The sequence below is a fragment of the Pyrus communis genome, chromosome 17 (assembly GCF_963583255.1).
Source record: "Pyrus communis chromosome 17, drPyrComm1.1, whole genome shotgun sequence".
Lineage (NCBI taxonomy): Eukaryota > Viridiplantae > Streptophyta > Magnoliopsida > Rosales > Rosaceae > Pyrus > Pyrus communis.
This window is the reverse complement of record NC_084819.1, coordinates 10,499,894-10,512,984: the sequence shown is the minus strand read 5'-3', so window position 1 is coordinate 10,512,984 and position 13,091 is coordinate 10,499,894. Positions and strand designations below refer to the sequence as shown.

Genomic DNA, 13,091 nt, shown 5'->3' with positions numbered 1-13,091 from the left:
TCCGAGTATTTAACAAGTCTCTTGGAATTTATTGAAAAACTAAAATCCCAAATAAAAGTTATCCATTTTATGTTTAGGTAAGAGTCGCAACGTAGACGGGTCTAGGTGGGCTAGCGAACCTCTAGGCAGACCTATAAGCGCTCTTTCTTAATTTTTAAACGTCTAGGAACAAATCGAAGTGTTGGCCAACCGCCTAACACCTAGGTGGACCTAGACAGTGCTAAGTGGAGATTTTTAGAATAGTGCAAGCCACCAATAGAGGGGAAAGCTAACACTGAGTCCAAATAACAACACAAACTGTGCTAGTTCAACCCACACATGAACTTAATTTTCATTCCAACCCCACATGTAGACGACGACGACGACGACGACAACAACAACGCTAGCTTTTAAGGTATATGGTAACCCAATTCACCCATCAACCAAATTCATTCGGCTTCAAAAATATGAAGGCTAAATCACTCAATTGACTATGTTTCAAAAATGCAAACACAACATTCATACGAAAAAATTTATAAAACGAATATCCCAAACCAAGGTGACCAACTAGTGACATACACATTAACTAGTGAGATCAACTGGAAATTAAATAGTGAGATCAACTTTATAAAGGGTTCTTCAAAACCAAGAGACCACCACACCAATATGTAGAGTGAGTGTAAGGAAAGCTAGTTATTTGTTCAAAGATGAATTGCAGCAAACCCAGTAGTGTGAGATACCATGCATTCTTCAGAAGGAAACACAAGAACTAGCCATCCACTTGTTCCCCTTCTTAACCATCATGACCAACAGTAGCTTCAGCAGCAGCCTCATCAGAGTCATCATGATCACAAGAAGCAAGAGGTGGCTTGAGGGCAAGTTTTCCCCTGCAGCCGCAACACAGATCAGTCAAAGTTATAAAAATATCAATTATATGAAATACTTAAAAAACCAAACTAACAACAAATTTGGTGGCAAGCCAGAGTTTACAGAACGGACACGCTTTGTAGTATTTCTTGTGAGATGTTTGGTGTATGAGGAAGCCACTCTTGGTGTGAAATTTCTTGTTACACATCGGGCAGTATATTTCTTGAAACTTATTGGCAAACTTCTTATGCTTTGCTCGGGTGTCAAGAGCAGATACAGGAATGAAGGAATTAAGTACATGATGTCGAGAATTAATGAATGGGCATAAAAAGGATGATGAAATAAGGAATGGCGGCCTAATTGGGTTTCTGTGATCATGCATGCATCTAATCAGAAAATTAGCAAATATAATGCTAGAGGGAATTAACATAGAGATTAGTGAAATCACTATAATTCCTAATAATAATAATAATATCTAATAAAATTAAAATTAAGAGATAAAATTAGGTCAACACGATTCTTTCCTTGTTAAATTTATGATAAAATGCCCTCAGACCCTCTCACGCATATATTTCTCATTTAATCCGATATTAGAAAATAATTACCAAAAAAGAGGAGAAGGAAGAGGAAAGAAAGAGTTAGGGTTTCCAATCCAAACATTGTCGTTCCAAAATGGATCAATCAATCAAGATGGGTATGAAATATTATTTTCTTTCTCCGTTTTTATAATTAAGATCCCTAACTCTCTATATATAATGTATATTTAATTAGCATTTTGATTACAAGATCCGATAATTAATTAGCATATCATTAATTATCTGATAATTACTCTTCAATTTGTCTAATCGCACTAAGAAATCAGTTGGCCTCATCTAATTGTTATGCAATTAAAGTATTTTTGCTAAATTCCCTAGATCCATGGCATGCAATTTCCTTTCTTAATATGTTAATTATTGATTATAGTTCTACCTCTTAATTTCTTGCTTAATTTTATCTCTTAATTTTAATTTTATTAATTATTATTATTATTAGGAATTATAGTGATTTCGCTAATCTCTATGTTAATAATAAGTAATAAAATTAAAATTAAGAGATAAAATTAAGCAAGAAATTAAGAGGTAGAACTATAATCATTAATTAACATATTAGGAAAGGAAATTGCATGACATGGATCTAGAGAATTTAGCGAAAATACCTTAATCGCATAGCAATTAGATTTAATGAGGTCAACTGATTTCGTAGTGCGACTAGACAAATTGAAAAGTAATTATCGGATAATTAATGTTATGCTAATTAATTATCGGATCTTGTAATCGAAATGCTAATTAAATATACATTATATATATAGAGTTAGGGATCTTAATTATAAAAACGGAGCAAGAAAATAATATTTCATACCCATCTTGATTGCTTGATCCATTTTGGGAAGGAGAATGTTTGGATTGGAAACCCTAACTCTTTCTTTCCTCTTCCTAGTTCTCCTTTTTTTTGGTAACTATTTTCTAATATCAAATTAAATGAGAAATATATACATGAGAAGGTCTGAGGGCACTGTGGTAGTGCTACTACTACTTGGTTACGTGGTAACTATTTTCTAATATCGAATTAAATGAGAAATATATACGTGAGAGGGCCTAAGTTAAGCAGAATTCATTCCAGAAAAAGGATTGTATTTACAGCTAAATGACTAGTGAGAGTCCTTGGACACAGATGAACATGCTGACCCTAGCACATCATTGTCTATCAGAACCAATAAAGGAGAAGAGAGAGATAAAACTTTGATGCAACATCAAAATCTGCAGTTATGAAATGCTTGAGAGGAAAAAGAATGAAGTTATGAAACATTACAAGAACTTTTGTATCAAGTCTTTTACTGAAATGAAAGGGACCAACTTTTGTAGATTCAACAATTTCTAGTTGACGGTAGCAGCATTGCCATCACCCTCCCCAAACGAACCCTTTATCTGTAAGGAAGACAAATGATTAATTGATATGCAGAGGAAAAACTCATTAGTTACATGCCAAGATTATGTCGTTCGACTAATCCATTCATTAACAAGTCCTTTAACTCAAGGATGCCCTTCCAAAGATTGAACCCAAACCCTCTTCAGCAGGGATATAGGGAAATAGAGTGATAGCACCCATACTTGGTTTTTCCAAGGTGGTTTTAATTGTCTTTTGATGCAGATTTCATTTTCAAAGACTAATCTTTCTTTGACAATCTCTACTGTTCTAAGCATGCAATAACAGAGTCCAAAATTCATACAGAAACTAATTTTCCACAATAATAAGTTTATATTAACTCCAATCAGATTATAGGAAAACAGATGATATGTACAGGGAAAATTTGCAGACAACTGACAACACCATTAAGAATGATCATGACAACTGCACATTTGTTTTGTTTAAACTACCCTTGAAATCCACTAAATTTTATTTTGGTACTAACAACAAACTACATCACAGATATCCCAAAGATACACTAAACACAAAAACCAGAAAAGACCAAATTAATCCGTTATTGCTCAAAAACCCATCTAATTGATGCCAGATTACTCAAAACCAAACCCATATCCAGATTCCTTACAAAAACTAGGACAGAATTAAAGACCATGTAAGTTACGCAGAATTCATACCAGAAAAAGGATGGTATTTACAGCTAAATGCCTAGTGAGAGTCCTTGGACACAGATGAATATGCTGACTCACGATTGGTGATCACTTCACTTCCCCAAGCATTTGCATTAAGTTACAAGTTACAAGTTACAACTAGAAGAATGATTAAAGGAAAACTACATTATACAATATGTTGCAACGACATGAGGCTTCTGGAGGAAATTAGCAAGATTCAAGTTTTTATAGGTATCAAGAGAGATAGAAACATACAGGGAAAGAGGTACTTAGAGAGAGTATGATTAGGCATGCATTGTGCCACCAACAGCCTCTCATTTCCCTCACCAATCTTCTGTGCCTAACCTTCCCAACCGTAGCCGCCTCCGCTTGCATCCAGATACAATACGAACAACTGCATCAGCTCAGAAACTCACAGAGGCATAAAATACACAAGCTCAGCGGCAATTGCAAACCCAAACAATCGGGGCCTTCCGCAATTCAAAACAATTCTGAAAATCTGAGCTCATTAATCTAAATATCATTTGCGTAATCTATACATACATGTGTGCGTAAATCAATGGACGGAGAGATTAAGGAGATGAGTGAGAGTAGTACCTGATGATAATTGAGAGCGGGTGAGACGGCAGAGGTTGTGACGGTTGGGGCGACGGAGCAATGGAAGAGGAGGATTCAGATTCAAACGAAAATGAGGGCGGCTCTGAGATAGCGGAGGCGGCGGCGGGTAGGGGGGAGATTCTGTTAACTGGTATTCTGTTACAAAACAGATAGTGGGGAATAATTGGCACCTCTGACAAACTCTGACGGGCTTGGTGGAAGAGAGAGAGAGAGACCGGAGAGAACAACGAGAGAAGTGGACGGAGTCCGTCCGAGCTAGAGAGAAAGATAGGGGGCAGAGAGAGAAGGGCCATTTCGACGCTTCAGTGTTGGAAAAAAATAAAAAACAAGGGTTTTTATAGTAACACCGGCAAAATGTTAAATGCACCTATATTAAAATTTAATATTAAATGAGTTATATACCCCATTATGCAATGACAATTTTAACCTTATTAAGTTTTAAAAAAATAAAAATTTATAAATACATCCCAAATCACTTTTAGCGTATTATTTATCTTGTTAACGATCAAAACCCTCCCATTCTGCATTGTTGAACAAAACCATAACCAATGAAACTACAAACATGTTGATTGAGAAAAATTATTTTCGACGAATGGAACATGAAATCAATGTTTCGGAAACTTCACATGAGGTAAGACTTCATATTTTTCATTGTTTTAGTGATTTCGATGACATCAATAATTATTTAATCTTGCTTTTGTTGCCTTATTTAAACTTCTATATTCATATTCATTTTTTAGGATTCATATTAATCTTGCGTACCCAGTAACATCAGTCGTATTAGTGCTAGAGTCATATACAACTTTTACAAATTGAGGATAACCATTCTCCACAGGAACTCCTACTCTCAATCTTTTGCCATTTGTCGGGATGTCCCATCCCTTAGGAACTGAGGCAGAATCTCCAGGCCATATAATAGGTCCAACATTGTATTTAGAAGTTGAATAAGGATCACTTGTGTTTTTCGAATTAGCATGCGTTAATAAGATGATTTCAATCTATGCTAAGATGATTTCAAAGCATTATTTTGAAATCATTCGGCAAACTAAACTTTCAGATGATTTGAAATCTTTCGGCAAACTAAACGTTCAAATGGTTAGATTCAATTCATGAAAATTAAAAATGAGTGTTATAAGATTTGAGAAATGTGGGGTGTAAAGAAAATGTGGGGTGTATGTACAAAATATAAGATGTATATTGAGAATGTGGGGTGTGGGGGTATTATGGGAAAGTAAGTGGAGTGTATTAAGATAATTTTTAAGTGAAAAAGCAAATGTGGGGTGTATTAAGTATGTAAGGTTTATTTAACAATTTGTGGAGTGTTAATATAATAAGCCAAAAACAAAGAGCATGGAAATTAATTAAATAACGAAAAATGTGGAAAACTAGCCAAAATTTGAACCATGAATAGAATTTTAACCAACCTTTATAATTTATTATAATTCTAACCAAAATTTGACATGAAAATACTACAACACCTTTTCTTAAGTAAAATAATTACAAAACTATATCTTCTCTTTTGTTTAGTTTCCCTAAAAATACTTTCACGCCTAAATTAATAACAACCTCTTTAAGTAGCACAGATTCAAGGAAAGGCCTAGTGGCCTCATCTGGTTTCAATGCAAAGCTATGATTTTCTTCCTTCTTCTCAACGGCGAGTACCCATTTGAAAATTTCAAGCTCCAATTTTGGTTTCTGGAGGAGGACCTATTTGTGCTGACAGGTTTTAAAGCCGTTTTAGTGAGAGAAGCTGCAGAGCAGTGTAAGAGTAACCCAATTGAAGCAGTTTTGGAGCTTCTGATGCAAGTGCCTACGAGTGAAGGTATTTTTCTAAGGGAAAAAACTTCATAGTTTTGCAATTATTTTAGTTAAAAAGGGTATTTTAGTAGTTTTATGTCAAATTTTGGTTAGAATGATAATAAATTATGAAGGTTGGTTAAAATTCAATTCATGATTCAAAGTTTGGTTAGTTTTCAAAATTTGAATCATGAATAGAAGGAAGAAAGGGAAAAACAAAGCCACGTGGTAGAGATCATGATTGTATTGAGTGATGTATCTTGATGCTGACACGTGTTCAGCGCTCCAGTGGCACCTTAGACCATCTTCAACCGAAGGGCTAGATAGCTCGTGTTAGCCCTATAGCCCTCCAAGAAATTAATATTTTAACGAGCAGTGCATGGTCATATTTCTTACCATCTCCAACCGAGGGGTCAGAGGGCCATAGGCCAAACATAGTCATGTGATAAAAACCATCCCTAACCGAAGGGGCCATTGAGCCATAAGGCCAAACGTAATTTATTATTTAAATTTAAAAACTACAACTACAACAAATTAAATGTAATATAATTAAATATTTAAAATAAATTATGAAAACACTTACTTCGTCGTAGTAATTGGTGCCGTTTTCATGTCTACTTGCGACGATTAACAGTTGTATGTTAAATTAATTTTTTAATTTAAATGTCCAATTACTAGTACAACTTAGTTTGAGATAGTCCCACATCGGCCGTGGGAAAGAATTAAGCAAGCAAACAGGCCTATAAAAGGAACACCCTAACATTGAATTAATCATACCTTTCTCGGCCTATAAATATTGTTTTTTAAATTTTGGCCCCCAAAAAAAAAAAAATTAATTCAAATCCAACAGTAACTGACGTCAGCTAGCTGTTGGTTTCAAATTTATGGCCTGGCCCCGGGCTATCTAGTTGGCTCCTTTAGGCCAATCGGTTGGCCCTTATCTCCTTTTTTGGCCCAGTGGGGCCCACAACCCTTTGGCCTAGCCCTCAGTTGGAGACGGTTTTCATATCATTAAAGGTTATTTTCGGCCCTCTGGCGAGAACGGTTGGAGATGGCTTTACGTGCATACCAAGTAGTAGTAGCACTACCACAGTGCCCTCAAACCCTCTCACGTATATGTTTCTCATTTAATCCGATATTAGAAAATAGTTACCAAAAAAACCGAGAAGAATGAAGAGGAAAGAAAGAGTTAGGTTTCCAATCCAAACATTCTCCTTCCCAAAATGGATCAAGCAATCAAGGTGGGTATGAAATATTATTTTCTTGCTCCGTTTTTATAATTAAGATCCTTAACTCTACATATATGTATGTATGTATGTATTTAATTAGCATTTTGATTACAAGATCCGATAATTAATTGGCATATCATTAATTATCCGATAATTACTCTTCAATTTGTCTAATCACACTAAGAAATCAGTTGACCTCATTTAATTGCTATGCGATTAAGGTATTTTAAACAAGATAAATGTGCAGTTGTCATGATCATTCTTAATGGTGTTGTCAGTTGTCTGCAAATTTTCCCTGTACATATCATCCGTTTTCCTATAATCAGATTGGAGTTAATATAAACTTATTATTGTGGAAAATTAGTTTTCGTATGAATTTTGGACTGTGTCATTGCATGCTTAGAACAGTAAGGATTGTGAAAGAAAGAATAGTCTTTGAAAATGAAATCTGTATAGAAAGACAATTAAAACCACTTTGGAAAAACCAAGTATGGTGATGTGAAAATAGTTAAGCACACAAATTAACCCTCTTGTTGTCAAATTGTAGTAAGGATACAAGTAGGGATTGTTCTGGACCGGGGATTAGGAGGGCTTGCTAAAACCTCTAAACTGACTTAAAAACATAAAAACAAAGTTAAAAACGTTCACAAAGACTCAAAGGACTCAAAACAAGTTCAAAAGACTCAAAACTGCCTAAAAACACTAACTAGGCAGTTTCTGACATTGAACACAATTTTGGACGAATTTAAGATTATAGGTTGATTCAAAACACTTTAAAACACAAACTAAACATATTCTAAACACTATAGAACAAGAAAGTAAAGGGGGGTTTTGATTTGACGAAAATTGAAATAACAAAACAAGTTATAAAACTAGGCAGATTGTAAAACGAATTTTTGGAAACAAGATGATGGATGGATTAGTTAGAGGTCCATTCTCCACACATGACACATTTGTATATTAATCGATTTTCCAAGTGCTTTTCATTAACTATGATGCTCAACACCCCAAGTTAACCATGATGCACTAATTAACCCTCAAATTTCCTTATGTCATTGAATTGGATGATGCATGCGACAATTCAAATCATTCTCCAACGGTCCTCAACATGAATGCATAGAAGAGATACAGTGAGAGATCATTATGCTCCATGAAAATCATAAGTGTTGACGAGGCAATTGTAACTATGAATGCATGATACTCTTGCCAAGAATTCAATTAGTGCGGTTGTGACTAGCAACCTTCACTACTCATGTTTATAAACTTGTGACGATTAGGCGAAACTCGTTTATAAACTAGCATCAAGTTCATGCATGAAAACTAAGTATGCATCCTTAATCAACATACAAAAACAAGTTTTGAATAAAACAGATAATTGAATTGCAATCACAACTTAACAAATCACAATTGGAAGAAATCAATTCATATCTCAAACATGTTCATGGCTTCAAACTTTCCCCTAACTAATTAGGGGTTTAGCCACTCATGATTACAGCAAACTCAGAAAGTAATAACAAAGTAAACATTGAAAACAAGAACGAAGTACACCTAAGAACGCTCCAATCTGCAAGCATGAAACGTTCAAGGCCTCCTTCCTCTCCTAATTGCTGCGGCACAAGGGTTTTGGTGAGTTTAGGGGTTTATGGATGATGTAGAATGATGGATTTAGGTTTGGGATGGATGTAAGGGACGGCAAGGGTTGGTTTTGGGCAGAAAATATGGAGAATGGTGAAGTATGGATATGTTAGAGGGAAGGGATGAATTTCTGGCGTGAATGGTGAATGAATGAATAATTTGTGGCTGCAACAAGGAGGTTTATTAATAGGATTTCAGGAATTAAAACCCTAGGTTATTTAGGTAATCAGAATTTAAGTCAAAAGCTTTTAGAAATAGGAAATCAAATCAGAAAATTAAGGGAACCTCCCTAAAAGCTGCGGCAATGCATAAAACACAAAAGGAATGTGTTTTAATGCAAGGAAATAGGAAAGAACTATCTCCCTTGCACGGCAAGGAAGAGGAAAGGTCAAGGGAGGTGCACGGCAAGGCTTTTAAGAAATAAGTAAGTGTTTAATTCCCCAAATCAATTCTAAGAATCAGGAATTAAGTTAAATCCCTTTAGAATAGGTAGTTGAAATCAGGAATTAGGGGAAAAGGGCTAAGTCTTGCGGCAAAAGGGAGGAAAGGAAAGGGAAAGTGCAAAACTTGCAGATTTTGAGTGAAAGGGAATGTATAGGTGCAGCTAAGACTTTTAAGAAAGGGATTGTGACATAATCTTGCAGATTTTGGGAGAGAAAAGGAAGGTAAGGTGCGGCACAATTTAGGACATGTCTAGGGCTTCTAGAATATGTGATTTAGGCAACCAACATTATTTAGAAACTTGCACAATTGGAAACCTTTCAAAAATAGAAACTCCTCATAATGGAAACTGGTTTCCAATTCTTGATTCCTCCTTCTTCCTTCGATTCTAGGCTCACTTGGTCTTCAATTTCGTCCAACACTTTGGCTCCAAGCATAAGCTATCCATCATTAGCCCAAAAGTGTTCCAAAAGGCTCCAAAATGCACTTCTTTGCTCCTTTAGCCCTTAGAACCTGAAAACATACGAAAATGGCTTAAAAGACTTAAAGAACTAAGAAATAACAACGTAAATGCACAAGAACAAGCCAACTAAGTCGCCTAAATATGCTCCTATCAAATTCCCCCACACTTAGCTTTTGCTAGTCCTCGAGCAAAACAAAACAACCAAAAGAACACGAAACTAGACAAAACGAGCAAAACACAACCTAAACCTTCCAACATTTGCCTCAGGGATTTCCAATTCACATGACATGTTAAAATTCATTATCTCCACAGATTTTAGTCATCTTCCCACTTAAGGACATTCTTAATCATAGTCACCACATACTAGTTCACAATTAAGCATTTAAAACCATGTTTTGAATGTAGTAACATGCCTTAGAGAATTTGCTCAATTCCTTACAAGATATGCACTCAATTTTCACTCAGATTTTCTAACTACACACCCTCATCTAGTTATATGTGAGAAGATTGATGTAAACATGAAAACGAACACTCACATATATGTATCACAAAGAAAGCAATTTCTGGAGTTAATAAGCATGTTTAGATATGATCTCATGAATGGAATGCTACTATTTAGATGCGAGAACCAGTGACACCATATGCTCATACCAAGTTCAAACTCCACAAATTGAAACACATAACACTCAAGATTGAAGTCAAGGGTTGTAATGGGGCTTGGGGTGTTTGGCTAACAAAGAAGGGATATGGAAAACGAAGGTTCTTAAAGAAATAGTGAGCAAAGCATTTGAATCAACTTAGAATTCACTTTTGAATAAAAACTCAACGTTTGAACAAAAAGGGAGAATTTAGATAATTTAGAGCTAGATTTGGTGTTTTGGACCCTTTCTTCAACATTCAACACTTCATCGCTCATTCTTACATCTTTTCAAGCTCTTTTTCCTTTCTTTCTTTCTTTTCTTTTCTGTTTTTCTTTTTCATACGTTTTTCACAACTTTTTCTTTTCTTTTGAATCTCAAAACATACATATAAACTTAAGAACAAACATTCCCTCCCCCACACTCATTTTCTTGCATAATGTAACTCAAAAGGAATTCATTTAAGTCATGCTCACTATCTTTTAAGAACAAGGGTGTGGACTGTCCTAAACTAGGCTAGGTGAGGATAATGTGGGTTAACAAAGAATAAAGGCTAGACAAGGCTCAACGGGGTTAACTTAAACATATAATGAAGTAGGATACACGGCAATTTGGCTTTGGTGGTGGTCACTACACAACTTCTTCTTGAATATGTGTTATGTAAATCAATAACATGCTTCAAATGAAATGGGCATGAGTTCTAGCATTTGGAACTATATGATGAAACGCCTTCTAAGTAGTAACCAAGCAAAGAATAATGAGACCATGCAACGACTTTAGAAAACAATAATGCACAGATTTTAACTCTCCAAATAACGTTTAGGTTCAAGTCTCACAAGGTTGTAGCGTTTGTTTGAGTTCCTTCCTTCAAGCATGTTACAAAAACGAATTTTTCTTTTATGATTGCATGTGAAGTCATATATTATAACCATAACTAAGCATATACCAAGAGTAAATCAACTTCTCTCCATGTTTATAACTCTTTTTAACAGTCATGCAATTACAAACCAAATCTTCATCATTGTGTTGGAAGGTACCCTAAGACGCAAACACACAAAAACGACTCAAAACACTCTTTTTAGGCGTTTCAAAACATGTTTTTCAAATTTTTATGTGATTTTCGGAGTTATAAAACAAAACACACTAAAACACTCCAAAACAGCTTAAAAACACTTTAAAACAGCAAGGAACAACACTTGAAGTTATGGGTGATAAAATCCCACGAATTTGCATCAAATATACTTAGTTGACCCCCCACACTTAAATTAAACATTGTCCTCAATGTTTTAAACATAAATTCACACAAAACACAAGTAAACACACAAACAGCAACTAAACAACATAACATGGCAGATTAGAAACAACAACAAAGAGAAGGGTTGAGGAACGCAAATCTGGAATTTGGGGGATTCCTAGGGCTTCCTTTGTTGAATGGATGGGTTGCCTCCCACATAGTGCTTGCTTTAACGTCGTGCAGCCGGACGAACACCTCCATCAAGCATCAGGGGAAGCCAAGGCATGGAGGGGTGTTTCCTCCACGACATGCTCCTCAAACAAAGTGTAATAAGGCTTCAATCGATGCCCATTTACCTTGAACTCGTGGCCACTTTTTAAGCTTTGGACTTGGACTGCACCATGAGGAAAAACATTAGTAACAACAAGAGGTCCAATCCATTTAGAACGTAACTTACCAGGGAATAACCGAAGTCTTGAATCAAAAAGTAACACTTTTTGCCCTTTGGAGAACGTTTTGGTACGAAGCATCTTATCATGATAAACCTTCGTCTTGTCCTTGTAGATGCGAGCATTCTCGTAAACCTCGTTCCTAATCTCCTCAAGTTCATCTAATTGGAGCTTCCTATGAACTGCAGCAGCGTCTATGTCCAAATTGAAGGTTTTCACAGCCCAATGTGCCTTGTGCTCTAACTCAATGGGCAAATGACATGGCTTACCATATATAAGCCGAAAAGGTGACATGCCAAGGGGAGTTTTGTAAGCCGTACGATAGGCCCACAATGCATCGTCCAAGCGCAAACTCCAATCTCTTCTTGAGGGTCCCACGGTTTTCTCAAGGACTTGTTTGATCTCCCTATTTGAAACCTTAACTTGCCCATTAGTTTGAGGGTGATAAGGTGTTGAAACCTTATGTGTAACGTTGTACTTCTTGAGCAAAGCTTCAATGGTGAGGTTACAAAAGTGAGAACCCCCATAACTGATTAAAACTCGTGGCATCCCAAACCTAGCAAAAATATTAGATTTCACAAAATCTGCAACAACCTTAGAATCGTTAGTACGGGTGGCTTTGGCTTCCACCCATTTGGAAACATAATCGACAGCTAGCAAGATGTAAGTGAAACCAAAAGATGGAGGAAAAGGGCCCATGAAATCGATACCCCAAACATCAAAAATTTCCACAAAGGAAAGAGATTGATGCGGCATTTGGTCCTTAGGCCCTATGTTACCTGTTCTTTAACACTTATCACAAGCTAAACGAAAGGTTCTTGCATCTTTAAACAAAGTAGGCCAATAAAAACCACATTCAAGAACTTTTAAAGCTGTCATTTGGGTGCCAAAATGACCCCCACTAGCATATGTGTGACAAAAACTTAAAATTGAATGAAAATCTGATTCATGCACACATCTCCTTATAATCTGATCTGGGCAATGTTTCGACAAGTATGGGTTATCCCAAACATAAAATCTAGCATCCTTTTAAAGTTTATCATGTTGGAATTTGTTTAGGGTGCTAGGAACGTGCCTAGATACCAAATAATTGACCAAATCGGCATACTAA

The 13,091-nt window shown here is 35.9% G+C and overlaps 1 protein-coding gene across 1 annotated transcript; it reads right to left on the bottom strand.

The window, feature by feature from the left end:
• Positions 1 to 383: 383 nt before the first annotated feature.
• On the bottom strand, positions 384 to 4,387 carry LOC137723095 (uncharacterized). Its single transcript, XM_068462253.1, has 4 exons — positions 4,074 to 4,387; positions 3,732 to 3,870; positions 979 to 1,096; positions 384 to 866 (listed from the first exon to the last, which is right to left on the bottom strand). The coding sequence occupies exons 1-4, from the start codon at positions 4,385 to 4,387 to the stop codon at positions 730 to 732; spliced, it is 708 nt and encodes a 235-aa protein (XP_068318354.1). The 3' UTR covers positions 384 to 729.
• Positions 4,388 to 13,091: the final 8,704 nt, after the last annotated feature.

Excerpts from the sequence above, each read along its gene's own strand:
- LOC137723095 (XM_068462253.1), bottom strand. The coding sequence starts at position 4,387 with ATGGCCCTTCTCTCTCTGCCCCCTATCTTTCTCTCTAGCTCGGACGGA. Across the intron at positions 1,097-3,731 it reads CTCTAAGTACCTCTTTCCCT|CATAAGAAGTTTGCCAATAA; the intron begins GTATGTTTCTAT and ends ACCCGAGCAAAG. Across the intron at positions 867-978 it reads CAAGAAATACTACAAAGCGT|GGGAAAACTTGCCCTCAAGC; the intron begins GTCCGTTCTGTA and ends TTGCGGCTGCAG.